The sequence below is a fragment of the Amblyomma maculatum genome, chromosome 1, assembly GCF_055883805.1.
Source record: "Amblyomma maculatum isolate TAMU_Amacu chromosome 1, ASM5588380v1, whole genome shotgun sequence".
Classification (NCBI taxonomy): Eukaryota; Metazoa; Arthropoda; class Arachnida; order Ixodida; family Ixodidae; genus Amblyomma; species Amblyomma maculatum.
Window position 1 is genome coordinate 192,072,673 of NC_139344.1, and position 27,837 is coordinate 192,100,509.

Here is a 27,837-nt window from a genome sequence, read left to right on the forward strand (position 1 = left end):
GTCATGGTTTCTTTTTTTTTTTTTTTTTTTTTTCGGATTTTCGGAGGACGTTTCTAACGTATTCCTGTCGTAAACTTTTGAAGCGACTGTGTTCAGGCCGCAGGCAAAACGTGCCAACGGCGTTGTCAACCAGTCAAACATCGCGCCCAACACCCTTTTAGATTCCGAAACCGAAACTTATGGCCATTTTTTTCATCTCGGTGTCGGAGCACACCTGTTACGCACTGAGACTTTCAAAGCACGTTTTCTGTGACCCAAGATACCTTGAAACACCAAGGGTTTGTGGTCAAAATTTATGCCGTTTCAACACTGCACATTTTTTTTGTTAATTTTACAAAGGTTAGCCAGATTAGCGAGATCAGCGTCGTCTGCACTCGCCTCACCACAGTGCTCCGTTACATGCTAAAACAAGTGTTAATTACTTTTAAGATTACAGGTGCCGCCACAGTCTTGTAGTCTTCAAAAGTGGTAAGGTCTTAAAGTCGAGTTTCATAGTTAAAATAAGGTTGAGTCTAGTAATTTGGTTCAACATGTCTTCAAGCATTCGTGGCATAATTGCTGTAACCATGTAATTGGCGGTGGTTGTCGCGCGCTGTTAAAAGTGATCAGTGATCAGCCTAATCAGCCAATGTGGAACAGTGTAAGCCAGCGGTGTTGGATTTTTTTGGACGGGCTTAGTCTTAATTGACTGTTCGAACGTTCTTTGCCACGAGATTAGTCTTAAGCGTCCAGAAATGGTCAAGATTGACTTACAGCTACGTGCTAATCTGGACAACATTACAGGTTTCACGCCGAGTCGTGACTGTGTGTGGCGCCTTAAGTTAAAATGCATGAATTGTGGAGAAGAAACGACTTCTTGGCAGACGGTCGAGGCGGCCAACAAAACTGCTATGAGGGGGAGACGTGCAAATGCCAACTTGGTCCTGAAGTGCAGGCTGTGCAGCAAGGAAAACAGCATCGATATTCTGAATGACAAGTTACAGACCTACAGCGCCGATAATGCATCCAGCTTTGCTACCGTTGCCGTATTCGAGTGCCGTGGAGCTGAACCAGTTGCGTTCGATGCCAGAGATGGCTTCAGCGCTGAAGCAAAGGGAAGCGGAACTGTGTTTGTAGACGTCGAGTTCGAGGATAATCAGTGGGCTGATTATGATGAGAAAGGGGAACAAGCTGTTGGAATCTACGACCTGGAGTTCTGTTTCACGAAGATCAAGTGACAAGTTCGCCTCTGCTCGCCGTGGTATCCCTGTCCAGTCCCCTAATGCCGAGCAAGGAGCGCGGGCGGTGAGCCAAGAGAGACATCAGAGTTCGCATCTGAAAGAAACGTTGCATCGTTTTGTGTCCTTTTGTTTGTTTGTTCCTTTTTTTTGAGAAATGTTACTGCTTTGTTGACTCTCTGCCGACTTTGAGATTGTCAGAAGTGGTGTACTGGTTTAAAAGTGAGAGTGTGTTGTGTGTCCATTAAAAAATTTTTTCTACTTTTTTTTTACTGCTACTGCATTTCTCACTGACATGCACATACTTCATTGCCATTGTACTCATTGTTCTTCACATAGCACATGGGGCGGCCATGCTTGATTTGCAGCTTGATCTTTGTGTAAAAATTCCTGATAAGTAGTTTAATGTTACTAATTACAATGCAGCATGCCCAAATATTTAAACATGCCCACATACAGCACCTCTTTGCATGCTTGCAGTCTGTGAAGGAATGACCAGATATTCACAGGAAGTGAGGAAAAACTCTGTAGGGGAAATTATAAGTGTTGATCAAATATTTAAGTAGGCCGTAGCATATATCAAGGATCTTGCTTCAGCTTGGTCATTGCATCATTGAATGGCTCAGCCAGCATTTACATCACAATCTGTGAGAAGGAAAGAAAAAAGAAAAAGTGGAAGAGGAAGGGAGACATACCAATGCCTTGAAGTGCCAGAAGAGTATGCTCTGTCTGCCTATCTGCAGCTGGCATAGAAATGTGTTCAGGGAAGAAGTTGCACATTAAAAGGAATGCCAGGAAAAACTGGACATAAGATAAGTTTGTACTGAAAGGTTTTGTCGTAGCATCAATCCATTGTGCAGCAAAGCAGTTGTCTGCAAAACGTGCATGTGTTTTCAAATCAACACTGACACAGCCGTTCTTTGTGCAGTGTTCAGGGTGGTGCCATACCATTTCGCTTCCCATTCTGCATCCATCTGCTGGTCAAGTTGAAGGCTAGTTTGCAATAAGGATTCGAACCAATGACATATGTACCTCTTATTGTATGCCATTACTTGTACAATTAAGTGTAGGTGTCCGCAGAGGAGTGAGACAGATACTGTACCTTCCTTTCCTTAAAAACCAACTTAAACAAAAAATATATATTAAAAATCTTGTAGAATGAAAAGGCAGTGTTAAAAGCACTATAACATTTACTCTAAAGGCAAAGCTTGAATTTCCCCCAAACAAACCCTGCCTAGCTTCTTGTACCTCAGTAGTAGCTTGTACTTGACCATAACTTTTTTGCAATGGGTGGAAGCTGCAAGTGCACTGCTTCAGTGCATTCATAAGCTGGTCACACAGGTCTGGGATCCATTGCCTTGTTTGCAGGGTCATAGCCAGTGGAGTTGTTTTGGTGTTGAAACACGCCACCGAAATTTTCCGATTGCTATATCCTTCTCCTGCTTTAGGATTTTTTTTTTTCAACCAGCGACGTATAACGTCCACCCAAAAAAAATTTCTGGCTGTGTGACTACTTGTTTGCATAACTCCTAATTCATTGTCAGCAAGGTATAGGCGTGAAATTTTTTAAGGGGCTGAGGCTAAGTCTGATGGTTTATTGCTCTCAGTACTAGCACCGTTAAGGGGCACAAGGCCCCTTTACACGATGATGTCCCTGCTTGAAGTACAGACAGTTCTTAGCCAGCAACAGCTGTGGCCAGGAGAGGCATTTCATGTGCACTCCTGGATGCCTACTGGTAAAATAAATTCCTGCAAAATCTTCTGCCATCATAATGTCACAATTTTGCATTTAAAAGAAATCGCTTCAGTGGAAGAGAAAGCTCAAATTAAGGCAGTTTTTCTTTTACCTGTGCCGGCAAACAATGCTCTCCGAAGTTGCCTTACCGACTTCTGCGAGGGACACTGCCCAGCCTTGTCAATGGGGGTTAATATTCATCATTAGCTGGCTGGCACACATAGTACTTAGTAGGCATCCAGGAGGTGGTGGGCACACCGGCCTCTCCTGACGATAGCTGTTGCTGCAAAAATGAACACTCTGTGCTTAGAGGGGCAGGTTCACTTTGTAGAGGAACCATGTGCCCCTTTAGAAGTGATAATGTTGGGAGCAACAAAGCATCAAACTCTGTACTTTAATGACTTGCAAGTTCCAAGTACAACATATTTCAGATACAACACAGACACTTTGGCACAATACTTCTAGTAATTTGTTGACAATGGAGTGGGAGCTATGTAAACAAGACAATGGCACCTAGATTTGTGTGACCAACTCGTGAATGCATTGAAGTGAACTTGTAGCTTCTATTCCACTGCAAAGGAGTTGAGGCCATGTATAGACAAGCGTCAGCCCGTGACGTCAGTGGAGATGCGGTGGCGCTGGCGACAGCAGTGACTTTCGTGGTGTAGGCAAAAGCGCGGGTCGTCTGCATTGGATGCGCGGCGCTTGCTGTGTTTTCGGGCATAATTCCCAATATTTCTACGAGCTGTGGTGCGGTTTATTGCGCCACGAGGCACAAAAAGCAAAATGGCACTTGCTTTAACATGTTTCTTGCGGTAGAATAAAGATGAGAGCGAAGGGCAGCGGCATTGAGCGCGACAAGTAGACTCTTCGGTGACGGATTGCCTTTGCGGTTAACATATATATGCGTTGCAGTTCTTCACCGAAACTAGATCAGTTCGTTTGCAACCCTTAATTATCATGATTGCTTTTCGGCGACACGACGAATAGCGCAAGAACAAACGCCTGCAGCTCGTGCCCATTTTGATATGTTATTAAGTTGTAAGAAGTTCAGACGCGATATATTCCGTGTGCGTATGATCCCGCAGGGAAGCTGCACTGTGAGTTCTATTCACTTACAGTGCTGCCCGTGCATATGTTCACACAGAAAGGACACAAACGCTGCTGTGAAGGTAATTGCAATTACTTTGAGCGCGGTCACTCCAGTACGATATTGCTGGCTATAACAGGCCCGGACCTGTAAAGTATATAGCTTTTCTCTGTTTGTACTTTCACGAGTTTCAACCAGTCTCTTCATCACCGGTTCTATAGTAAACATAATTGTTATGACCCGGGCAGTCCCGCAGCATTATTTCTCATTTCTAAATTTTATTTTTGGAGGTCATTATAAGATCATGACGAACGAATTAAATATCCACGTACAATCTAGCTCTGATCGAACAGGATATTTAAGTATATATGGTACATGGAGTTCAATGTCCCAAAGAGGAATCGACTATGAGGGGTGCAAAATAAGCAGAATAAGATGATGCGCATTTGAATAAACAATTTCCATGTATATTAAAAAAAGCTCAACAGATCACGCAAATTTCGCTGCAAGCGATCGTGGAGAACGTTTCATCTGCACTCATGCTTCTCTCCTATAGCAAAGAGAACAAAATGAGAGCTTTCGTACTGGCATTCATGTACATATTAACCTGTGAATGACCTTGCTACATCTGTAAATGAGATAGACGTCAACGTCTTTTTTATCGGGCAGGCGAAAACAAGTTGGCAGTGCACTTTGCCAACATGTTAAAAAGATCTAAAAGATTGAGTTCTTATTTTTAGATACGAAATTCTATGACTTGCTAGAAATGTGATTTCTAGTTTACTATATACAGTTGCCGATAATATTGTTCTTTAGAGTGAGTGCTTGAAGCAATTACAGAAAGGCAGTCAATAGATTCGTCATATGAAAAACACACTTCCAGTCATTCATATTGTCGTCCTCCTTGCATGCGCTAGGAATAGGCCTGGGAGTTGAACAGGGTTGACTATTAGTCTTTCTTATACATTGCGCTTTCTCGTTTTTATTTAACTTAATCACTCACGGCCGTCGCCTACGTACCGCAGCCGCGCGCTGTTGAGGCCACGGAGAAGGAAGCCAATGCAGCGCTCTTCGCCAAGTAATTCTAGCTGTAATCGGCTGATAATGTGCGGAAATACTCTCCAGGCATAAACCAAGCTATTTATACGTATAAGCGAAGCTTACGTTGCAATATATTCGACCGCGCGAACTGGTTTCGAAGGCAGCGTCGCTTTGCGCAGTGTAGGCTTTTGCCTACACCCCATGTCGTTGCCGATCGCAGCGCCACCTTTGTTTACAAACATGACGCTTGTCTATAGGCCACCACTATGGTACAGAAAGCTCAGCACGGCTCGTGCAACTTCATAGCAGGATTTTCCAGTTTGGACCAGAAGTATTTTTTTTGTGCTTGTTCTCGCTCTTTGATACATTATTTGGACTGCTGCCACTGCAACCAATCAGCCACATGCCTGCCATTAGCGAGTTCACAAAACTAGCATTGAGCATGCCACGTTGTAAAGCACCAGTGAGTCCAACAAATATTGCACTCTTTATGCAGTGTACATTTCAGGAAAATAAATGTAAGAAAAAAATTGTATCAGGCCCATTAGAATGGCTATGCTATGGGCTACACAGGCAACAGGTGTGCTATGCAGGAAAAGCGCAGCTATGTGTTAGAGAAGGCTTCCAAGTTTAGACACACACAAAATCAAAGCTGATGCATGGGTCGAGCATTTATCGCTATCGAAAGAATCTCAAACAAGGCCAATGTAATGTGCAGCAACTGTTCGAGGAAGCCATTCATGCCTATCACACTTCACTTATTGACAGAATAGAAAGTTTCCAGCAACAAATAGCCATAAGGCAGCCATTTACATAGCGAATAGCACTTCAATGGAAAAAACAAGCAAAAAGAACACGGACAGAGAAAGAAGGCACACAAAGCGCTATGTGTAGCACCGTGTGTGGCTTCTTTCTCTGCCAGTGTCCTTTTAATGCGACAACGTTAAAGGCCCCGTTCACCGAAAAATCCGGCGCCAGCACCAGTATTGAGTGAAAGACGAGTATCACACTGTCAGGCAGTAGCTAGCGGTTTACATGGGTGCACACTGACTAGATGTAGGTTTGCCTAATGTTATGCTTGGCAGGAGCTGCCAACTGGGGCCTTTCCTTTCATATAGGAGGGTGATATCAGAAGGCTCTCATATCATGACTAGCAACTTACTGATCTTGCTCAAGAGGAAAGTAGTGCATAACAGTTGCATCTTACCAGTACTCACCTATGGGGCTGAAACATGAAGGCTAACGAAAAAGGTTCTAGTTAAGTTGAGGACAACACAGAGGGCTATGGAATGGAAAATGGTACGTGTAACATCAAGAGAAAGGAAGCGTGCAGAGTGGTCAGAGAAATAACTCGAGTTACTGACATTTTAGTCGAAATCAAGGAGAAATGGGCATGAGCAGGACATGTAGTGCAAATACAGTATAATCGATAGTCTGCAAAAGTAACCAACTAGATCCCAAGGGAAGGAAAGCGAAGCATAGGGTGGAAGAAAGTCAGGTGGGTGGATGAATTTGAGAAGTTTGCAGGGGTTAAGTGGATGCAGCTAGCACAGGACCAGGCTAATTGGAGGAAAATGGGAGAGGCTTCGCCTTGCAGTGGGTATATTGCAGCTGATGATGATGATGATCAGAATCAGCCTGCCAGGGCCCTCGTATTCACATTACCCTTAGGCCATGCAGGCATGTTCACATGGCTTGGTTAAAACGGGGCTTTATATGTGGCCTGGTAGCCTATGCTATTATGTCATATTGCTACGAAGATGACAAAGCGGGCAGTGGCACGGGGCGAAGCGCTTGTGCCAGGCCCGCTGGCCATTAAAGCATATTTCATCGTCATGTCACCACGTCGTTCCGTTTCTGTTGTGTCGCCGTGTTCCATCGCTTGTCATGCCACCACATAACATTTGGTTGGAGGTGCAGTTCATCCCCATCCTCGCCTTGCACCGTCGAAGCTAACCGTACGCAGGGCCGATCTGCCAAAAGCCCATGGAGATTGCCGCCCAGCTCTTTTTGCTCAGACCCGACCAGCTGCTGTCCCCAGCCCTGACCACAACACACGACGAACAGGAAGAGCCCAAAGCCGACCCCACGACGAAGCGACCTCACGACCACTCGAGCGAAGACAGCAACCCCGCCCAAGCCGTTCGGCGTGTCCATGAGCCTTAGCCTTTGGCAAACGGTGAAGATTGAACTTGATGCTCCGGTGCAAGCATTCTTCCCATCTTCGCATTCATTGTGGTGTCCAGTGTTTCATGTCCCAATCCTGTACCTGTGTTCATCGTCACGTCATGCATTGGATTTCTAGCAATCGATCTGGACGATCGCTCGGTGGCCCCGGGTAATGCTACTAAGATGACGAAGCGGGCAGTGGCGCGGGGCGAAGCGCTCGCGCCAGGCCCACTGGCCATTAAAGCATATTTCATCGTCATGTCATCATGTCGTTCGTTTCTGCTGCGTCGCCGTGTTCCATCGCTTGTCATGCCACCACATAACAATATCCTTAAAGGAACACTAAAGAGAGAAAGGAAGTGGGTTTGCATCGATAGAATGCCAGTTCCCGATTACAAAAAGACCACTCTTATTGAAAACAGAGCTGTTATAAGGTAGTAAAGAAGAATAACAGAAATACAGGTACCGCCACCACAGCCAAACGGCCGAGGCTCGCAACTACAAATCACATGGCGCGCTAGGGATCCCGGAGGCTGACAAATGCGAATTACGTTGCATGTTTGAATGCGGTAGTACATTTTTTCTCAAACATGATAACAGGCTTTTATCATACGTGAACGACGGCGAAAAGACAACGTAAACGTTGCAAGGCAAATACAAAAATATACTTGGAGGCGCCACAGGCGCCCACTTCAGTTTTGGTTATGTTTCGGCTCAGGCATTTCTTGCGCACTCGGATAGTTTGTTTGAACCTACAGCGCCTGAATTACGAGCTTGGAGCAGCAGATGCGCCTTGATGGTTCCCATTTGAGCATTCGGAGGCACGAGCGAGCGAAATCCGCTACCGCCGACACGCTCCTTCGTTCACACTTCTGCGCCAACATATCGCCGCCGTTGCGGTTTCGACTGCGACCTGACCGCTCGACTGCAGCTACGTACGCCACGAAAAGCATACATATGCTAAGTACCAAAGGAAAACCGCATTATCATTCAATTGTTCACTAAATCATGGCACATCTGACCAACATATACTGCGTCAACAAGACCTTCAACGTGCTATTTGCAGGCGTCGTAAACAAAAGGCGCATACTTGCCGTTCATACCAAGGAGAGCGTCGATATATTGCGCTCGTCGCCTGGCGAAAAAAAGGACTTCGGGTAAAAAGTAAAAACTAAAAATAACAAAGCACCAGAAATACGTTACAAAAGATTAAAAAAAAAATCGATTTGTAAAAAAAAAAAAACAAAAAAAAGAAACGCCAGTAGTGGTAAGACTCGAACTCGCTACTACTTGCTACGTAACGTTCGGCGCTAACCGCTCGGCTACGCCGCGTCATATCTACTCCTCCTTTTGAATAAATAAATGTGTTGAACGAACGCCACAGGAACCTTAGAAATATTTCTAGTTTTTATGTTATGGCCCCATTTACAATAAGGTGTTTCCGCTGCCGGTCTAAAAATTACAATTTCTTGATCATCGGCGCATGCTGCCTGCTCTCACGTCTTGCAACTAATGTTCTGGATGCCTGTGCGCACTATATTGTGCACTGGATCCATTTTAACATGTGGAATTTCACAGCGCTGGCAAATGTAGTGGCGCCGGTACTTCGGTCATGTTCTGCTACCGTGGACGTAATTTTCGCTGAACACGGAGTTGTAGCACAAACCTTGAAGGAAAAAAGTGCGACGAAGCTTCAAAACTGACAAGCGCAACAGCGAGGACACTATTTTGCTGGTAACTAAATCTTATTTGTATGTAAACATGTCAGGAAGCGTTGCGATGACCGAAGGCTCGGTTTGTTTATACACAGTGCAAGAAGGAGCGCAAAAGCTTGAGAAACATGTAAAGTATTGTGCATTACAAGCGCTCTATGTTTTTTTTTTCTTCCTTTATGGGCCCATCCCTCGGTAAATTACTCTCTTCATCGTTTTATTTATTTCGGCTGAGGCCGTCATTGCGAGTACGCTGTTGCCATGTTGGCTCTTGAGGGATGCAACGCCGCGGGCCGCGCCGGCTCGCTAGCTATCACGGAATCTCCGCTTACGTCACAGTGTGCGTCACTCAACTCCGACTACGTAGTCGGACGGCACAGTTTGAATTCTACCGGCGGGAACAAGAAAAAAACCTCAACTTGTTATCGCAATATCTCAGCAATTATTCGATTTTTTGCTGCCGGATATGCGGCGACAGTGTCACCAAATGTAGTTTATTAGATTTTCATACCATCTTTGGCTGTCTTTAGTGTCCCTTTAAAGATGGAGCTTCAAGGTCCCCTATAATTTTTTGTGCTACGTTTCTTCCATTTAACTCATGAACCAACAAGCCCAAGCAGCTACCCTTTGGGTAACACTTGTTCCAAGAAACTGATATTTTGGCAGTCTTGTTTTTTTTTCCCAAAATGTTACATTTTTGTGTTACTGGTATGAAGAGGGTCACATGACTTGACTTTAGGTTTGCTTATCAAGTTTTTAAAGCCAATGCAAAGCACAAGGCCACTCATGATTGTACATTTTGGTAGTCCAAGTTGAAGAAAACTGCACTGAAAAACTGAAGCAGACCAAAAAGCAACTGTAAGTGTTAACTAGAATGTAAAGTCCCAGCCGCAATGTTATGGAGTACGTTTCGGCAGTCAAGTTCTTATCATACTTTACCTAACATCTTACCTAACAAGAAGTACTTTACACATATATGTTAGCAAGTGCCACTGGTGCACTTGCGCATAAAGCCAAAACAGCATTGTACCTCGTCTATGCAGTGGGGAAAAGAATTTCAAACACCACAGCATGCTCCATAGTATTTTGGCCGTGCCTGTACGTCACAGCACACACAAGAAAAGCAGTGCACGACGCTCTAGAGGCTCATGATATATGGGGGTCAAGTCTTCAAAAGAGCATTTCCTTAACTGTGGCTGCAGATGACAATGGCACGTTACAGAGGATATCACACAGCAGCATGGTACATTTTGAACAATGTCTTTATTATGATATGATGACAAACTGTGATATTCACATGATTGGGGAAAAAATGAAAGAGAACAGTGCTCAGAGGTAGTTAGTAGATCGGCCCTTCGCTCTGAGGGTCTTCTCAATTTAAAACTGGTGCAGGTCAGCACGCTGAAGGAATGCTTGCTTCCTGCACATAAAATAGTCTAGCTCATTTCACAATGCATCCACATCTTACTAAAACCAAGATTCTTGCCCAACTGTAAGGAAACAAACATGTCAGTTCGGACAAGGTGATGCACAGTAACAGCCATAGGTCAATTCAAGATTATCTAAAAATATAACATGTAATCATAATCTTGCTAACTTGACATAAATGACTATTTATTAGTAGGCCTAGTGCTTCCAAGAACTTTCATGAAAATATTAGTTGACATGCATTTCAATAAAGCTGCAGCAAGTCAACTAAGACGAACAGAAAAAGTGTCAACACTGGAAATTTAGCACTGTGGTAGGAGTAACAGGGTGAGAGTATTGCTTGTGATTTATGTTTGGAATCTGGAAGAGAAAACAAAACAAAAAACAACACAAAATATGCGACAGTTAGTGCCAAATGTTGTAGATGCCACAATGATATATGACACAGCTGTACTGCTGATATTCTGACATAGGACCGACACCATTCCAACTTTAGGTTGACCAATCATTTCGCCCTACCATATACGCCAGCAGTCCCGGCTAGCTCAGTTGGTAAGCGAACATTCCTGTGAGGTGGTTATCCATGGCTTGAACACCAGACCAGGACACATTTTCCTTGTTTCTGTGAAAGCTGTATGGCTTCAATTTGCAGGCAAGTCTACACTACCCGAGGGGTTTCTCCTAAACAATGAAAAGTAGAATATGAGGTGACATGGCCTGAAATATTGCAGAAGAGTCTTGCACCATCCAATATCAAAGGTGACTATGTACAGTGCTCTAATTCATTCCAGATGGAATCAGAAATCCAAATGAAAAACTGTGTTGGATAGTTCTTTAAGGTACTGCCACTTCAACAAAATGTGCTACCAGATTACAAGAACGAAAAGATCTTGCTTCAGGTTAATGAAATTGAGCCTGATACAGACTTTTCAGCAAAACTAAGAAAGAAAAGAAAGCAGCACTTTCTTGATGCTGACAAGTGCAGTGATGGGCCAGCCGCAGCCCTCCCATTGTCGTGGTATGCATCAGTGCTTTCATACTAGAGCACTTGCAAAAAATGCCCACAACAGTGTAAACACTAGCACAAGAATAATACAAGAGCATTCAAGGCATGTGCCAAGATGAGGATCACAATGCTCAACGAAGGATTGCTTTTCAAGTCATCCAGAATGCATTTTTTTCTTTGTTCTTCACATTTTCTGACACATACACCGACTGAAAAATTCTTCAAATTACTATATCCTCCCATTCTGATGCAACTCTCATGAGATCACGCACTTTGAACATTCGAATATCTACTGTGTCAAAATATTTATCTTTAAAGGGAAAGAACACTCGCCAAAATATATCAAAGGATTATGGTAGAGTTGAAAAGACCTTGCCTCATAGAGTACAGATCGAGCACTAAAATATCAGAGGCTTTACAATTTTAATTTGCCATTGAAAATCGCATTAAAAAAAACGAGGTGCTATCCAGCGAAGAAACCCTATTACTTTCAAGGTAATACCCCACGTGACTACATATATCAGCAAAATATCGCTGATTTTCGGATTTTCGTAAGTGCACACTTTCTTGTTACTTCTAGAAGTGCTTGTCATTATTTATTATATTTTGCGCTCTCTGCACTGAGTCATTCTAGCGGAAATTAAGAAGAAATGGACATGGGCAGAACATGTAGTGCGAAGAGAGGATAACCAATGGTCACTAAGGGTAACAAATTGGATTCCAAGGGAAGGAAAGCATAGCGGGGGGCGGCAGAAAGTTAGGTGGGCGGATGAGGTTAAGAAGTTCGCAGGGGTCAAGTGTATGCAGCTAGCACAGAACCGGGTTAATTGGAGAAATATGGGAGAGGCCTTCGCCCAACAGTGGGTATAGTCTGGCTGATGATGCTGATGCTGATGCACTGCGTCCTTAAATAAAACCACTCCTCATTTTGCACTGCGAGAGGCATGCTTTCAGGTTTTGCCACTAGATGGCACCACAGTGTTTGGAATTGCATGAATGAAGCGATTATAGTGCCCACTAAAACTTTCGTCGACGAGGCTTGCATTATTGTGCCGTAACAGCCTTTAGTGTGAAACTGAAAAAGAGTGTTCCTCAAAGCAAAAAAATATTTAATCACTGTCTGGCGAGTGAAATTTATATTTGTTTTCGGTACATCTTGTTTCTCGACCACCAGCCATCATCGTGGTCGCTGCTCATGGTTTCTAGCATCGGACTACATAAAGACAGCCGCATGCACTGATCGAAAAATTCTCGGCAAAAATTTTCAACACCGTTTCTACCAAATCCACTATGGAATCGAACATATTAAACATCAATATTTCCATTGCGCCGAAAAATATTTTAGACCTAAATTTTAGTATTTTGTCCCCTTAAAATCAGCTACTGGCCTCTTTAACTCCAATTTTTTTTTCGAGTGAACAATGTGACCTTGCGTACTGATTTTGATTTGAAAAACACACTGCTAAAGAATTTGGAATGGAAGGCCGGTCTGGACGAGTCTTCAGCTAGAGTGAAGATTGCTGGGAAACGTATCAACAACCTTAGATATGCGGATGATACCACTTTAATGGCAGAAAGTGAAGTGGAACTCAAGAGACTTCTGATGCGCGTACAAGAGAGTGAGAAGTTTGGGCTTAAACTGAACATTAAAAAGACAAAGATCATGGCATCTTGCCCCATCAAGTCCTGGAGCATCAAGGGACAACAAGTGGAAGCTGTGACAAATTTTCTCTTCTTGGGCTCCAAGATAACCCTGGAAGGAGACTGCAGCCATGAAATTAGGAGACGCCTACTTCTGGGAAAGAGAGTCATGGCTAGCCTTGACCGCCTAGTAAAGAGCAGAGACATTAGCCTGCCAACCAAGATCCGTATAACTCGTGCTATGTATGGTATTTCCAGTTGTGATGTATGGATGCGAGAGTTGTACTGTGAAGAAGGCTGACCGCCGAAGAATTGACGTGTTTGAATTGTGGTGCTGGCGGAGAATCTTGAGAGTTCCTTGGACGGCCAGAAGATCAAATCAGTCGATATTGTCGACCATAAACCCTGACTGCTCATTGGAGGGTCAAATTCTAAAGTTAACGCTCAGCTACTTTGGTCATCTGATGAGAAGAGAGGAGTCGCTGGAGAAAGATTTTATGTTGGGAAAGGTTGAGGGTCACCGGAGAAGGGGTAGGCAGCGAACGCGATGGTTAGATGGCATCCTCGAGGCGCTGCAGATGAAGTTATGTGATGTTAGGAAGATAGTGAGAGACCGGAAAGCGTGGCGTGATATGGTCCATAGGGTCACGAAGAGTCGGACACGACTGAACGACTGAACTGAAAGAATTTGAACCATAGAATTTCTATTTTGAAACTCAGCAGAACAAACATGAGAAGTATACAGCACTGAAACAATCTAAATCTCCATACCACAGGCACACGTGATCACAGGGAATATAACAGATCAATGCCTTAACACTGCTTCTTCATTTTAACCCACATTTGCTCCACCCACCTGCAGTGACACAAACCATAATGGTCATTAAAATTCTGAAGAAAAAATTACAGCTGCCAACCCTGCAGTTAAACCTTAGTCCCAACTAAGTTGGCAAAATTATAGAAAAACAATTTTTTTTTATAAATACCAATATACACATTATTTCACCACTGCCCTTTTTGTATACCCCTACCTTTATTGTACCTCGGTTACTTTGTTCTGCCTTTCACAGAAACTGCCAAAGCTTCGTTCCTTTTCTATAGTATACAGTACACTGATTCTGCTGCCTTGTCACTGTCAGCTGTATGTGGAGTGAGACTTGATCAAAATTTTTCATTGGCCTTTCCTGCCAATTAGAAGGACGGAAAATAATGTTTTAAAAAATCTAAAATCGAATGCAGATTTCTGTTGTCATTTCTATTAACTTGACATCAGGCAGCCCATGCTTTTACGTTGACTGTTTCATAGCAGTATAAGATCAGCAAATACTATAGGAGGTATACCAATGATCGAAATGGGTGTCATTTGTCATGCCACTGAAGCAAAGTTCAAATCTCCTGAAATATAGCAAGAACCATTTGTGTACTTACGCAGCTTATCTCTACAAATGACTTCAAGTCTGCGTGACTGTATTTCTCAAAGTTACTCTAAAACAAGCCCCAAGGACAAAATCAAGTAAACAGACATGGGTCGGCAAATAAAAGTGTGGGAAAATGCTACAGTTACTTACCCGTCGTTGCCTCGATTGTATTCTGCAGATCCTCTGCAATGCCTTCACTCTGCTTGTAGCTGTCCCAGTCCAGTTTTGACTTTTCCTGCCTGTTAGAGAGCGGAGCTCTACACTGAAGCTTGTACTAGCTTGTACTACATCAGGGCACAATCAATCATGAACTACAAAAGCAAAAGCATGCCAAATTCTGGGCGCACCCCAACTAAATTTGGAAGTCACCATTGGGGTGGCCATAGTTTAATTACCCACTAGCCCACACCCTGACCCTTCTATGCTTCTACAACAAAGAACCTCATCAACGAAGCAGCTAAGAATGCATCAGGCCTCTCACTTTTCATATTACATGCAAGAAGAATAACAAAGTCTGTCCAAGCAGTAACACAGGCGGTATATAGTCGTCCCCCTTCCAAGGCACAAAAAGAAAGAAAAAAAACATTATGCTGGATGCAAATCTTGGACGATAATGAAAGGTTTTTTTCCCCCAAATAACCAGCCATATTGCATACTGTTTTCATTTCATGATCTCAGCAAATCAATAACTCAGCACCAATGCAATACCTTACCAGTACAGGTACCATCAAAAAGTAAATGGAAGGCAATGCTCGTCAAAAACGTCAATTTTAGTCGCCAATATTTTATGCATTGCTGAACAGATGTGTATTCAGTCTAAATGTGGTTCTATGAATTACATGGTGCACAACAAACCTCGACCATTTGGCTTTGGATTCAAGGAAATTCAATTTATATTCAACAAAGTTGCCTTCCTTTTGACAATGGATATACAAGACTCCAAGAAGTTATGAGTTGTAACCACTATCATGTTGAAAACATTGTTGGTTCATGAAACGATGCCACAAAGTGCATGATAAAATGGCTTTGGTGACTACACAATGGCACTCATGGAGCCTCTCCGCAGTGCTGTCTAGAAAATGTTTTATGGTTTACAGACAGAACAAGGTGCAGAAGATGGGTAAAAAAAAGTCAAAGGAAACTGAGCAAGGGTTGAAAGGCAGCCAAGACAGAGTAAGCAAGGCGAAACACTGTAGGACAGTTAAACAGGGTTAAGTCCAAACTGAATTTTACACTGATTACTTGCTCCTGGCTTTCATTTTATTATAAAAAGAAAAAAGAAAACAGCAAATTACAGGGTCAGCATACATAATGCGATTACGAGTACCAAAGTTAGAATGACCTATCATAAAAAAATCCTGACCATCAATAGTGTTAAACAATGAAATGTGTTCTGCATTCTAAACTGATCAGCATTCTTACTACGTAAAAGAGAAGGTCAACACTAACCAGTGTACTAATTTTCTGCTTCTTGCTGAACAGCTGGTTCAGCACATTTCCTGCTCCACCTGGCTTCTTTTTTCTGAAGGGAAAAAAGGAAACAAGTTACTGATCATACAGTGCCTTTTCATTTTCTTTTTCTACTTTTGACTCGAACACACTGTGTGCACAGAAAGAAGCATAATGTTGTTGAACCTAAAGGGATATTTTTAACAGCTGTCAAAAAGCCACTTTTTGTTTTAAAAGAGACATGAGCACATTTGGTAACAACTAGGGGGAGGGAGAAAGAAAGATGTAACCTGTGCGGGATGTCATACAAGGTGTCCTCCCAGTCACATCTGGCTACCCAGACGTGAAATGAGTATGAACACAAACATGATTTTCCTGGGAACCTTCCCTCTGTTTGAATTCAGAAAGTTGCCATGAGGCACTATGAGCACAGGTGGTCTCATTACAGCACCCCAGTGGCATGGCGCCCTATGCTAGGTGTCACCCTCGTTCTGATTACCCTCAGCTGCATGGATGCTCTGCGACAATGATGACAACAAACATGGTTCGCACAGAAGCGTTTGCCTTGAACAGCTAACACTGCAAAATACAAATGTGCCAGCAATAAATCTGGCTCGGCCCATTTAATTAAAGCTTTTTATTAGCATGTGAGACTACAATTTCTCCCTTTTTTGAAACTGATGAATTGTTATAAGCAGCGAGAGCATGGGATTTATTTCCATGCAAAACTTGACAGTTGACTACTGTATGGAATAATTACGCACATTTTACGACATCCACTAAGCACAGATGCATTTTCCTCTGCTTTTATGAGCAAGTCTTCTTTCACACAAGACATGTTCTCTCATTGCATCCCAGTGAGCAAAAACTACACCTACTCCCAGTGTGACGCTACACAAAATGCATGCACGCAGCACTCACCAAACTGTTTGACAGGAAAACATCACCAGCTTGAGGAACTTTTCTAAGCTCAGTTTTTAAGTATAAGTTTTTTGTATTTCTAGCTGGTTTCAGTTTCTTGCAGACTTAAAATTAATCTTTTTTTTTTTTTGTTATATCGTCAACAGGCAAAATGCTTTCTTCAAAGATTGCAGTATAATAGTAAATAAACAGACATAATAACCCTACACACGATGCCCACAAAATATGCCATCATAAGAACATCTAAGCAGGACTGGCAGTAGTGTTATGCCACATTCAAATGCTGGGGAAATACAAATTTTGACCTAATGTGCACAGGTCTGCCACCCTGAACAAACTATAAAGGCTAAACAAAATTTAATTATTGGCTCTGCCACCTTGGATGGTACCACGGCTACCATAACTATGTTATTCTGGTACATGCATTAGTAAAGCATTGTTTAGTGCTTTTGACAAGCAGGAAACAAAGCATTACAGACTAGGAGCATAGCCAGAAATATTTTTCCAGGGGGTGTCATATGCACCAGTGAAAAAATAAGAGAAACAGCCTCTGCCCAAACAATATCAGAGTCATTTTTCTCCTTTAATAAAGCCAAAGGTTTCAAGTTTCATTGACTGCAATATCTACATAAAATAAAAAGTGCACACAGGACTACGAGGACTTGATTTGTAAAACACATATGCACTAATTCGGAGATTCAGAGCCTAGCAAAATTGTCTAACATTTGTAATATGTCCACTTTGTGTCGGTATCCACTGAGGGGTGAAGCAGATACTGCGCTTTTTTTCCCCCCAAAACAACAAACCAACTGAAGACATTTAGTTTAGCTTAATTTGTTTAGCTTATAGGGTTAAGCAACTCAGGCTGAGAGATGCCATAGTGTGGAGGGCTCTGGAAATTTCAACCACCTGGGGTTCTTCAATGTGCACTGACATTGCACAGTACATGGGTGCCTTGCAAATAACTGCGTAAATTGAAAATCTGTGTACTACATGAAAAGAAACGTACGGTATCCTTCACACTTCTCGCCGAACACACAAGCTGTGCTATATGGGAAGGAAAGGCGGGAGTGAGAGAGAAAGAGGTACCGTAGTGGAGTGCTATGGGATCCAGGTGAGGCTGAGAACAAACACCTACCAAATAATCTATGGAAACAAGAGGATACCATAGGGAGTACAGAGATGCATTAGCCAGTTTAATCAGTATGTTATTACCAAATTCAATAATTTTTATTTTTATTTCTCTCCAGTGTAGCAAGGAGAGATCCCAGCCCAGAAACATTTGGGGAAGAAATAAACAAATTTTACGGCAGCTGAAGAAACAATACTTGCTAGAGAAGCAAATTAGACGTACCATTTCTACCATTCATGGCCATACGCTAGAACACTGTGCATGCTACCATAGTCAATACACAATTCATGAGTCTCATTAGCGTCAGTTGACATTAATAAAACTTAATCACCAAAGCTAAATGCCATTCAGCTGAGCTACAGTAGGGAACTGAGACTAGATCACTCTACCACCTTCACTGCTAATCTGACATCAATAGCAGAGCATGTCTGCATTTTTCAATCAGCAAGGTTCCCCTCGGTAACAAGATCAGAAGTATACAATTGGGTAATACGCATTATCTTGGAAAAGATAGAAGCTTCCATTCTCGTCAGCCACATACCCAGGCGGCAGAGGTGACTTGGACTGTCCAGCAACATCCTCCTGAGTCTTTGCAAATAAGCTTCCTTTGAGTCTACTGACACCTCCTTTTCAACCCTGAAATATCAAAACAAAGTGGTGCACTCATAAATGCAAAATTCTTGCAGGCAATTATACCTGTCGAGTCCAAACAAGCTACACATGAAGTCATTTCTCAACCTTTGTGTGCTACGTGGAAGTTACGTACGATTTGCGTTTGGATACATATAAAATTGTCAAATGTTTCGGTTTTATTACAGCCTCAAACAAGTAAATTACGGTATGCATGCACATTTCTGTACAGAGCCACTAATTTTAGGCATGGCACATGGTGTGGCAAACCCAAACATTTAGACTGTACAAAATATTGTCAAGACAAGCCCCAAGGAGCGTCGGCTTCCAGCACTGATATCAGGGTTCAGCCCCCAGCACGCCTCTCGAGCCAACGGTCACAACATCGTCGCTGTTCCCAAGCGCGGCGGCCGTGCGGTGCTAGGCACGTGGCATTATCCCCCCACCCCCCTCATGCACGCGAAAGGAAAACATCACCTCGATGACAAGGTGAGAAGAAAGAAATCGGTATGGCTGAGTTAAGGTGTCCTGCAGCAGCCGAGCTGTTAAAACCTTGCCTCGGTCAGTAATGATGGTCGACAGTGCACTGCGTCTAAGCACAATGTCGTTGATAAAAAAGTGAACAACTTCACCTTTATTTCAGTGTAGCGTGTCAAGTAGTCTGTGGCAGTCCATGGCGATTACGATCCCCTTGTGGTCGTTCGAGGATAAAGGAAATGGACCTAAAAGGTCCATACCCACTTTCTCGAATCATGTCAGGAGTGGCTTAATAGATTGCAACATGCCGGATGGCTTGAGCGCGGCCCAGGCAAAAAAATAACTATTGCTTTCCAATTGGAAATCATCAATTGGAATCAATTGGAAATTCCCTAATGTGTTTTCGGCACTTTTGAAGAATACCGATTGGAAAATACCAACTGAGCTATTCCAATTGGCCAACACCAAATGGTCAGCCCCAACAGGTAGGCACCAAATGGACCATTCCAACTGACAGACACCCATTGGTCAGCTACAATTGTCAGGCACCAGATGATCCTACAATGACAGGAAGCAATTGTCAGGTGGTCTGATCAATTTATTAAGAAAGATTATAGATATAGAGTCTTATCATGGCATCCAGCTCAGTCCCTGGCAGGTCCCGGCTTGCTCACAAGGCATCCAGGTCCCCGGCGAAATTCCTGCAATTATCATTCAACAGCCTTACTACAGTGAAACATCAATATACAGCAGTGGCCAGGAACAAGATATATAGAGCACACAAAGTAAACCAATATACACAGCACTGAAATTTACTGCAAGCTTAATTTCATGCATGAACATGTTTTATACCTGGCAGGTTCACGGATAAAGCTGTAGGGAGATCCAATCGGACCGCTAGTTGGTGATTCATAAGGATTTACAGCCCAATGAACAGCTTCCACAATATTGCCTCAATCCTCTAGTGCACTCTTCCTGTTCAATATTAGTACTGAACACGAAAATAAATTGCTTTATCCTCACACCTAAAAAAGGAAACAAGTTAAATAATTACTACTAGGGAACTACTTGTTTTTTGGGGAAAGCAGCGGACTATAACAACCAAATCCAAACAGTACATGAACTGATGTTACGATGCGAAGAAAAAAAAATAAGCTAAACAGTTCAGAAGGCAGTATCATACAGGCCATACCTAAATTAAAATACGCTAATAACACGCGCTTTAATAATTTCAAGCACAGAAAAGGCAACCACTATCTGAAATTCTGTTTTCTTGTAGTGGGGCACAACCACTTTCAAGCTCGCGAGCTTGAGCGATTATCACATTGTACACGGCAGTTATGCATTAGGTGTTTGCGCTGCAGCTCAGACTGTCCCCACAGCCTGTAATAAGTAATATGAGAGTAGAGCGCGCCACTTGCGAAGACAAGCATGTTAAAAAAAAAAAAAAAAAAAAAAAAAACTTAATTCTTTGAAGACAGTCTGTTCAACCAACGCCTTGGATTACCAAAAACAAGGAGGTTGGTTATAAGCTTCGCAAAATTGCAAGAGTGGAACACGGTAGCACCTTCTTTATGGCACTCGACATACACGCACGGACGCCACTGCGCCGACTACGCCTGGTTATCGGAGTAACGAATTCCTTAACGCTCTCGTGTTAAAATGTGTCAGTAGATTCACTCCTATGTCACGCATACATATTCATATAATCTCCGCTGTGCAGATTTTTACGAAACGCGATCGCTGTACTCACTTCCAAATGCGGTCGCTTTCGCCGGGGTCGTCCGTCTTGATGTGTTATTGCCATGAACCACTGTTGCGTCAAAGGTGACAATCCTTTGACACTAGGAATTGGCACAACTGCGCAATCGATGACCTTTGCCGTTGTCAGATGGGGAGGGGGATTGACACCCGGAGGTGTCGTGCCCCAGAGTCACACATAACTCATCAGCCCATCATCATCCATTCAACACCTCCGGCAAAGTCCCCCCCAGGGCCAAGTGGGGTCTGGGAGAGTTTTTTAGTTCGAGGTGAGGGTCCTACCCGGACAAGGGGGCCGCCGCGTGATGCCCTCACAGGAGTGAGTGTCATCAAACGCAAAGACGGCCTGCAGCGCCATCGTGGCATCGAGCCGACGAGGCGAACCTCCATGACAGCACAAGTGTCACTAAGGACAACCAATCCCTGTGAGAAAATCATAATGACACAGAGAGTGTTCCACCCTTAACCGAAAAAATCACAGACGGTCCGCACCAAATCTTCGAGAACCTCTGCTCGCCAAGAATGCGACGTTCCCGCTGCAGGCAGAACCAGACCTCTTTCCGTACTTTTGCAATTACTTCATGGAGGCCCGGAACTCTGCTGTTGTATGCGGCCGCGCAGCGTGCCAGCCATACTTGGTACGCGCACTCTACGAGCAAGAGGACGAACTGGTTAACGGCCACGCCTGGCAACGGGTTCAGGTATTGCACGGTCTGGTACGGTATACCCGGAAGCTGGAAGAGGTTAGCTACACGACGAAGAAGCGCTTCAGGAAGGAGACACTGCGAGAATATGTGCACAGTGTCCTCTCTACCACCACAAGTCGGACAAGTTGGTCGCAGGCTGGTCCGTGTAAACGCCGGCGCCTTAATGGGGAGGACTCCCCTGGCGAAGCGGTACATAAAGGACGCTCTGCTTGCTTCCAAAAAATCCGCTGTGATATACCGCCAGCTGGGCTTAACATTAGCGAGGTCGTAAAGACGGAGGTGAGGGGGGAGACTGGGAGTCAGAAGCCTAACTAGTTCCTTTAAGGGAACCGAAACCACATCAATGTCCGCCTCCTCCTTACGCAGACGCTCAAGGCAGGTAGCTGCCTGAGCATAAAAAGGGGAAGGAGAGCCCGATCGTGGCACGCAATGAGAATATGTGCTCTGGGCGAAAAGGCGGAGTCGAGTACTCAGAAAAAACGAAGTCAGGCTTTGAGTCAGAGGCATGTCCGAGTTCAATGCCACTTGGGTCCACCTGACGTGCAAGGCTGAGGCTACGATGCCAAGGTCGGAGATGCCGAGGCCTCCCCTCTCCCTAGGCAGCTTCACCACAAGTCTTTTGACCTTGTCAGGAGCTCCACTCCACAAGAAACGGAAAAGGATCCGCTCCAGGTGAAGCTTCGTCCGTGCTGACAAAGGTGTTACGCCAGCGACATAGGTCAGCACCGAGAACAGGAGGGACCGAGTGATAGTGGCTCGAGCCGTAAGCGGACACAAGAGCTTCTCATACTCTTTTGCCCTCGATTCAATTTTCTCTTGAGCAGAGGACCAATTCCTATCTGAAAGGCCTTGTGAATTGAAATAAAAACCAAGGAGACGGACTTCAGCCTTCACGGGAAGACCATGAGCGGGCTGAGGACTGGATGGTGCACACCCAAAATAGAGGGTGGCACTCTTCGACCTATTAACCTTAGCCCCACTCGCCTTACAGTACACCTCCATGACATCCAGAACGGAGGAGACAGAAGCCTCATCCGGGACGACAATGGTTAGGTCATCTGCATAGGCAAAGATGGGAGCTGGTGGAGAACCTTGCGGGAGCGGAAAGCGAGCTATGCGACTGTCTCGAGAGAGCCTTTGTAACAGGGGTTCAAATGCGAGCACGTAGAGGGCAGGAGATAGGGGGCATCCCTGCCTGACTCCACGGCCCACGTCAAAAACTTCGGAGGTGCGTCCTAGCACAGTAACGGCTGAAACTGGCCTGGTATATAGAGCTCTGACCATGCGCTGGAAATCAGAGTCTATACCAGCTTCCTCCAGGACTTGGAATAAGTAGGAATGACTAACAACATCAAAAGCCTTCTCCTGATCAAACGAACAAAGAATACCCTGAAGATTTCTATGTTGAGCCCAGAGGAAAAGGTCCCTAAGGACAAAACCGTGAAGCTGAGTGGAACGACCAGGAACACTACAAGCCTGATATGGACCTATAATGTCTGGAAGAAAAGAAGTTAACCGAGAGGACAGGCACTTGGCTATGAGCTTGTAGTCGACGTTCAGGAGCGTGATGGGACGCCAGGCTCGTAGGTCAGTGCGTCTCGACTCATCCTTACAAAGGAGAGTGATCCGCCCTTCCCTCTGAGTACCTGAGAGCGTCCCCTCACCCAGGAGCCTGTTTACAAGAGCGGTGAAAGGCTTCCCGAGCTGCTTCCAGAACTTGACATAAAACTCAACAGTCAGGCCGTCCGAACCTGGGCTACGATTTCTGTGGAACGATTTGAGCGCCGCTTCTAATTCTGTCTCATCCAAGGGAGCTCCTGATAGGTGAACTGGTTTGGAGGGGGATTCAAGTGGAAAAGTAGCTGTGGTTGGAGCTGGAGCCTGATATAGGACGGAATAAAACTGCCGTGCTGCTTTAAGAACAGCATCCGGAGTGTTGGAGATGGACCCCGTAACCGGGTCTACCAATTCAGTGAGGGAAGTCTCTGTGCGCGCTAAGCGGCGTCGGAGGAGGTGTCTGCTGCACCAATGTTCCCTCTCCCACCGCTCAGCTCGCGCCATAGCCCTAAGACCATCCCAGCGTTGCTGGAGCAATTTTCGGAGCCGGATGCGCTGCGAGGCGAGTGCTTCGGTGACCCCTTGGCCAGCAGAAAGAGGCTTAGAAAGCAGGAGGATGACATCAGAGACAATGGTGATCTCCTGCCGTTCCTCATGTGCCCGCCTCATTCCCGCTGCCTTGAAACAGTCACGCACATCTGCCTTAATGTCATCCCATCCGACACCGTCTAAGCCTAGGTTGGACTGCAGAGAGTTTCGAAGAATACCAGAGACCTCCTTAACAACCTCCTGGTCCTCTAAAAGCCGCGAGTTGAGGCGCCAGGTCCCCTTCTCGCGAGGGACCAGGATCCCATCACTGAAGCGAAGGATGACACACTTGTGATCGCTCAACGCGGAGGGGACCGACCACATGGAGTGCATGCCGGAGGCTAGTGTTGGAGAGACGTAGAAGCGGTCTAGCCTGCTCTGGAGGCGCCTCCCAGTCCAAGTCATCCCTGACTGTCCTGAGCGGAGCACCTTCCAGGCATCAACCAAATCTAGCTCCTCGACCAGCTCCCTAAGTGCACGCGCCCCCTGCCTATCCCGCTCCTTGGGCGGAGTGCCTCGAAAAGAGAGGCGATCCGCCCTGTCAAGGACACAGTTGAAATCACCCACTAGAACTATCTTGGATGGACCTATTAGCTGGGAGTCAAGGTGCTTGTAGAAGGCACCTAGATCACGACCTCTGTTCGGAGCATAAATGTTAACTATACGAATGCCAGAATCAAGGTCTACAGACAGGACGCGGCCCTCAGCATCCCTGGAGTGGCGCAAAACCGAGCCGCGGAAGCGTGGCATAAGGATAATACCAACGCCGCGGGAACCCGACGCACCATAGCTCCAGTAAGACCTGGTGCCAAATGTTCTGTCAAAGCTCCTGATCTGGCCAAGGCGATGGATGTAGGTCTCTTGCAAGACCAAAATATCTATGTTTTTAGAGCTAGCAAGCTGAAGGATCTCAGCTTGCTTGGGACGACGGGACATGCCACGACAGTTAAAAGTAGCTAATGTGAGTGATGCCATGATGAATTGAGAAAGAAGCTGCCTAGAAACCTAATAAACGGAAAAGAAAACCCGCGAAAGGCGGAACTATCGGAGCAAGAGACCTGGAAAAATAAACACTCTATTGTGAACCTGGGGCTGCCCCAACCTGACGGTCGGGGGGGGACTCCTCTTTAGCAGAGGAGTCGGAAGTGGAGGGGGAAGGAGACGAGGACGAGGAGGAACTGGAACGCTGAGAGCATTCGCAGTCAACCACGCCACAGAAGGAGCAAGCGGACCTTACGGACGGTGAGGAAGCCGTGAGCAGCGTCACCTCAGCGAGCAAGACTTCATAGACATGTGGAGCAGGCCACCGATTATTTGCGAGGTTTCTGGGCGTACCATAACAGTATCGATATGAAGCCCTTTAAAGTTAGTGTTGTCCTTCAGGACATCCGAGGTCCAAAGAAGGTCCGGTCTCCCTGTGTTTGGCCTGCTAGCACAGCGGGGACCTTAAACGCAGTTGGCATAGTGTTCGGTGACTGCTGTGTGCGTGTCACCACACGACTGCCCCCTTGCCAGGGTATGGCCGTCATCCCAAAACAAATACCTCCGCCTCCCGGACATCCGGGAGGGGGGGGAAGTGCCGGGGATGATGTATGAATGATGACGGGTAGATAGGTTATGTGAGACCTTGAGGTGCGGCGCCTTCTGGTGCCAAACCTCCTCCCATCTGACAACGGCACGAGGGGGGAAGCTCTGCCTCATCGGCCTCAGCAAAACACTCACAACCCTTACCCTTACATAGCAAACAGGGAGCTAGCTCAATGGGAGGAGAAATAGAATGCTGCCTCTCACCAATGCTGACTTCCTGCTCCATGTCTGAACCTTCGTCCTGGCTGGAAGATGTCGCGCCAGGTTCCTCGTCCCCGTCGGAGGGGTTCCGTGCCACCGCCACGACCACCCGCTTGGCAGCAGGCCGTCCGGTCTTAGCCTGGGAGGAGGTACCCTCGGAGTCGGTGTCGATCTCCGCTCCTTCTTGTTTTTGCGCGCGCTTCCTGCGCCGCTTCGTCTTTACCGCCACAAACCCCGCGTCGATAGCGGCGGTTTGTGTCGGTTCAGCAGCCGGGACCGCCGCAGCGGCCCTCTGCAAGGCTGCATCCTCAGGCTCCTTTTCAGCCTGTGCGGCGTCGGCAGCGGCCGCCGGCGCGGTCGCTTCCAATGCCGGCGCCGCATCGGGCGCGGGTGGAACCCACCACTCGCACACCTCGGCCGAAGCGTGCGGGACGGGAAGCTCCCCCGCAGCAGCGGGCGCGGCGAGAACGGCCTCCTCACTCACGCCATCGCCAAGCTGCTCCTCCTCTCCGTTCTCCTTGGCTGGTGACTCAACAGCAACCTGCGCCAGGGATGGGGGCGGCAGCGGCGGCTGCCCCGCGGCGGCTGCCGGCCCGCTCGAAGCGGCGGCGACAGTCACCGAAGCAAACGACCGTTTCGTGCATGCGGAAATGGCGTGGTCACCACCGCAACGCGCGCAATCGGCGTCACAATCCTCATGTCCGTACTGCGCGCAGCGCTTGCACTTAGGAGTTGGGCACGCTGCCGCAAGATGCCCCACGCGCCTGCACAAGCGGCAAAGACGCGTCACTCCTTCGTACTCGCACTGAACGACCCTCTCTCCAACTTTCAAAAGGTTTGGAACCGGTCTAGCCATCTCCATCTTAATTCTGAGGTTACCGCTCTCAACGTCCGGGAACCCCGGAACGTTTTCCAACTGTCTAGTCTGTACCTTTCCGTACGCCTCGAGCTCAGACACGAGCGGGGCGGCCGGCAAGTCCGACGGGAAACCGAACACTCTCACGTACCGGGAGCGGACTCCGCGGTACTCAAACTTAAAGGTCTATTCACACTTGCGACTAGATGCGGTCGCGCGACTACCAGTCGCGCGACCAGAGGAGAGGAGCTCGCCACGCCGGTGTTCACACTTGCGACTGTCGCCTTCTCGTTCTGTTCTCGTTCCGAACGAGAACCACCGGGAACGACGCCGTTCGCGCGCTTTTTCCGTCTGCTTCGACGCGAAACGCTTGTGCCACCCTTGCACTCGTCCAGCATACTTTCAATTTTGCCCGTAAAGCATCATGCTTGAATATTCAAGTGAAGAGGAGGAGGACGTCGTCGCCGTTTTGATGTGCGCTGCGGCCGCGCGAGCAGTTGCAGCGCGCTCGGCGCAGAAACAACGACGGCGGCGTCGGTGGTGGGTCCGTCCGTGCCTACGATCGCGAGAGGTGGCCGGGCACGCAAGCCGCCTTCTACCGGAGCTAAGGGCTCATGACGAGGAGTATTTCAGAGAGTAAGTTTTCATTTCAAGCCCAAGTTCCAATTTATTAAGTGCGCGCGAAACCTCTTTCTTTCTTTTTTTTTTTTTTTTTGCACTTCGCAGATTCCTCCGTATGCCACCGCGGACCTTTGACACACTCCTGAACTTGGTACAAAGCGCAATCACTGTGCAGGATACCAGGTTCAGGAGTGCGATATCAGCACCAGACCGCTTGGCAATGACCCTCAGGTAAGCCGCGTTGTTCTAAAAATGGAAAATTTTCACATATCAGTCAAATATTTACTATTACATTCTATAGTAACAGCTGGTACTTTAGTTATGACCATGTCATAACTGAATGCTGGCTGAATTTTATTTCAACAGCTCATGCTGCATATAGCAACGAATGAGCATATTTTTCTGTATGGACAATTTAATGTAATTCTTGCGGAGAGGTTATATACGAGGATCATATCTTTGGTGTACAAGTGAACATCACAGTTAATATATGTAGATGTTCAGCTTTTCTTTTTTTTTTTTTTATTCCTTTTGCAGGTTCCTGGCCACAGGTCAGAGCCTGAGGGAATTGTCGTATAATTTCTTAATCGGAAGATCAACAGCAAGCTGCTTGGTGGCAACAGTCTGCCAGGCACTTTGGGATATTCTCAAACCGCTCTATGTCACCCATCCACAAGTAGCAGACGGATGGCTAAAGGTAGGTAAACTTTATCTTTTAGCCAAATTTCTTGCTGCTCTGCTCTAATGACACAGATTGTTAGTGCACATGGCTTTTCCGCAATGCTTCACAGGAATAATGTGTTAGTAGTGACCAATGTAATTCAGTTTGACTTATAGAAGTACACCATTGAAACTTATCCTGCAGATTGCAGCAGACTTCGAAGAAAGATGGC

At 45.8% G+C, this 27,837-nt stretch overlaps 2 protein-coding genes and 1 pseudogene across 8 annotated transcripts in view; 1 reads left to right on the forward strand and 2 right to left on the reverse strand.

The window, feature by feature from the left end:
* The first annotated feature begins 563 nt into the window (after positions 1-563).
* LOC146205269 (CXXC motif containing zinc binding protein pseudogene) lies at positions 564-2,099 on the forward strand (annotated as a pseudogene).
* Positions 2,100-8,365: 6,266 nt separating this feature from the next.
* The window catches only part of LOC146205270 (organic cation transporter protein-like), a 104,328-nt gene continuing 84,856 nt past the window's right edge, over positions 8,366-27,837 (reverse strand). For 3 of the 7 annotated variants that reach the window (XM_084582539.1, XM_084582523.1, XM_084582515.1), the window contains one exon: positions 17,667-18,595. In XM_084582539.1, the coding sequence (XP_084438665.1) occupies positions 18,397-18,595 (199 nt within the window). In that variant the 3' untranslated portion in view covers positions 17,667-18,396. Of the gene's footprint in view, positions 14,697-15,906; positions 15,980-17,666; positions 18,596-27,837 lie in introns of those variants that run through there. The other 4 variants (XM_084582530.1, XM_084582509.1, XM_084582556.1 and 1 more) reach the window with 4 other exon arrangements.
* Positions 18,501-26,499, reverse strand: LOC146205271 (uncharacterized). The gene is made up of 2 exons (XM_084582754.1): positions 25,471-26,499; positions 18,501-19,767 (listed from the first exon to the last, which is right to left on the reverse strand). Exons 1-2 carry the CDS (start codon positions 26,327-26,329, stop codon positions 19,697-19,699), a joined length of 930 nt encoding a protein of 309 aa, XP_084438880.1. The 5' UTR covers positions 26,330-26,499; the 3' UTR covers positions 18,501-19,696.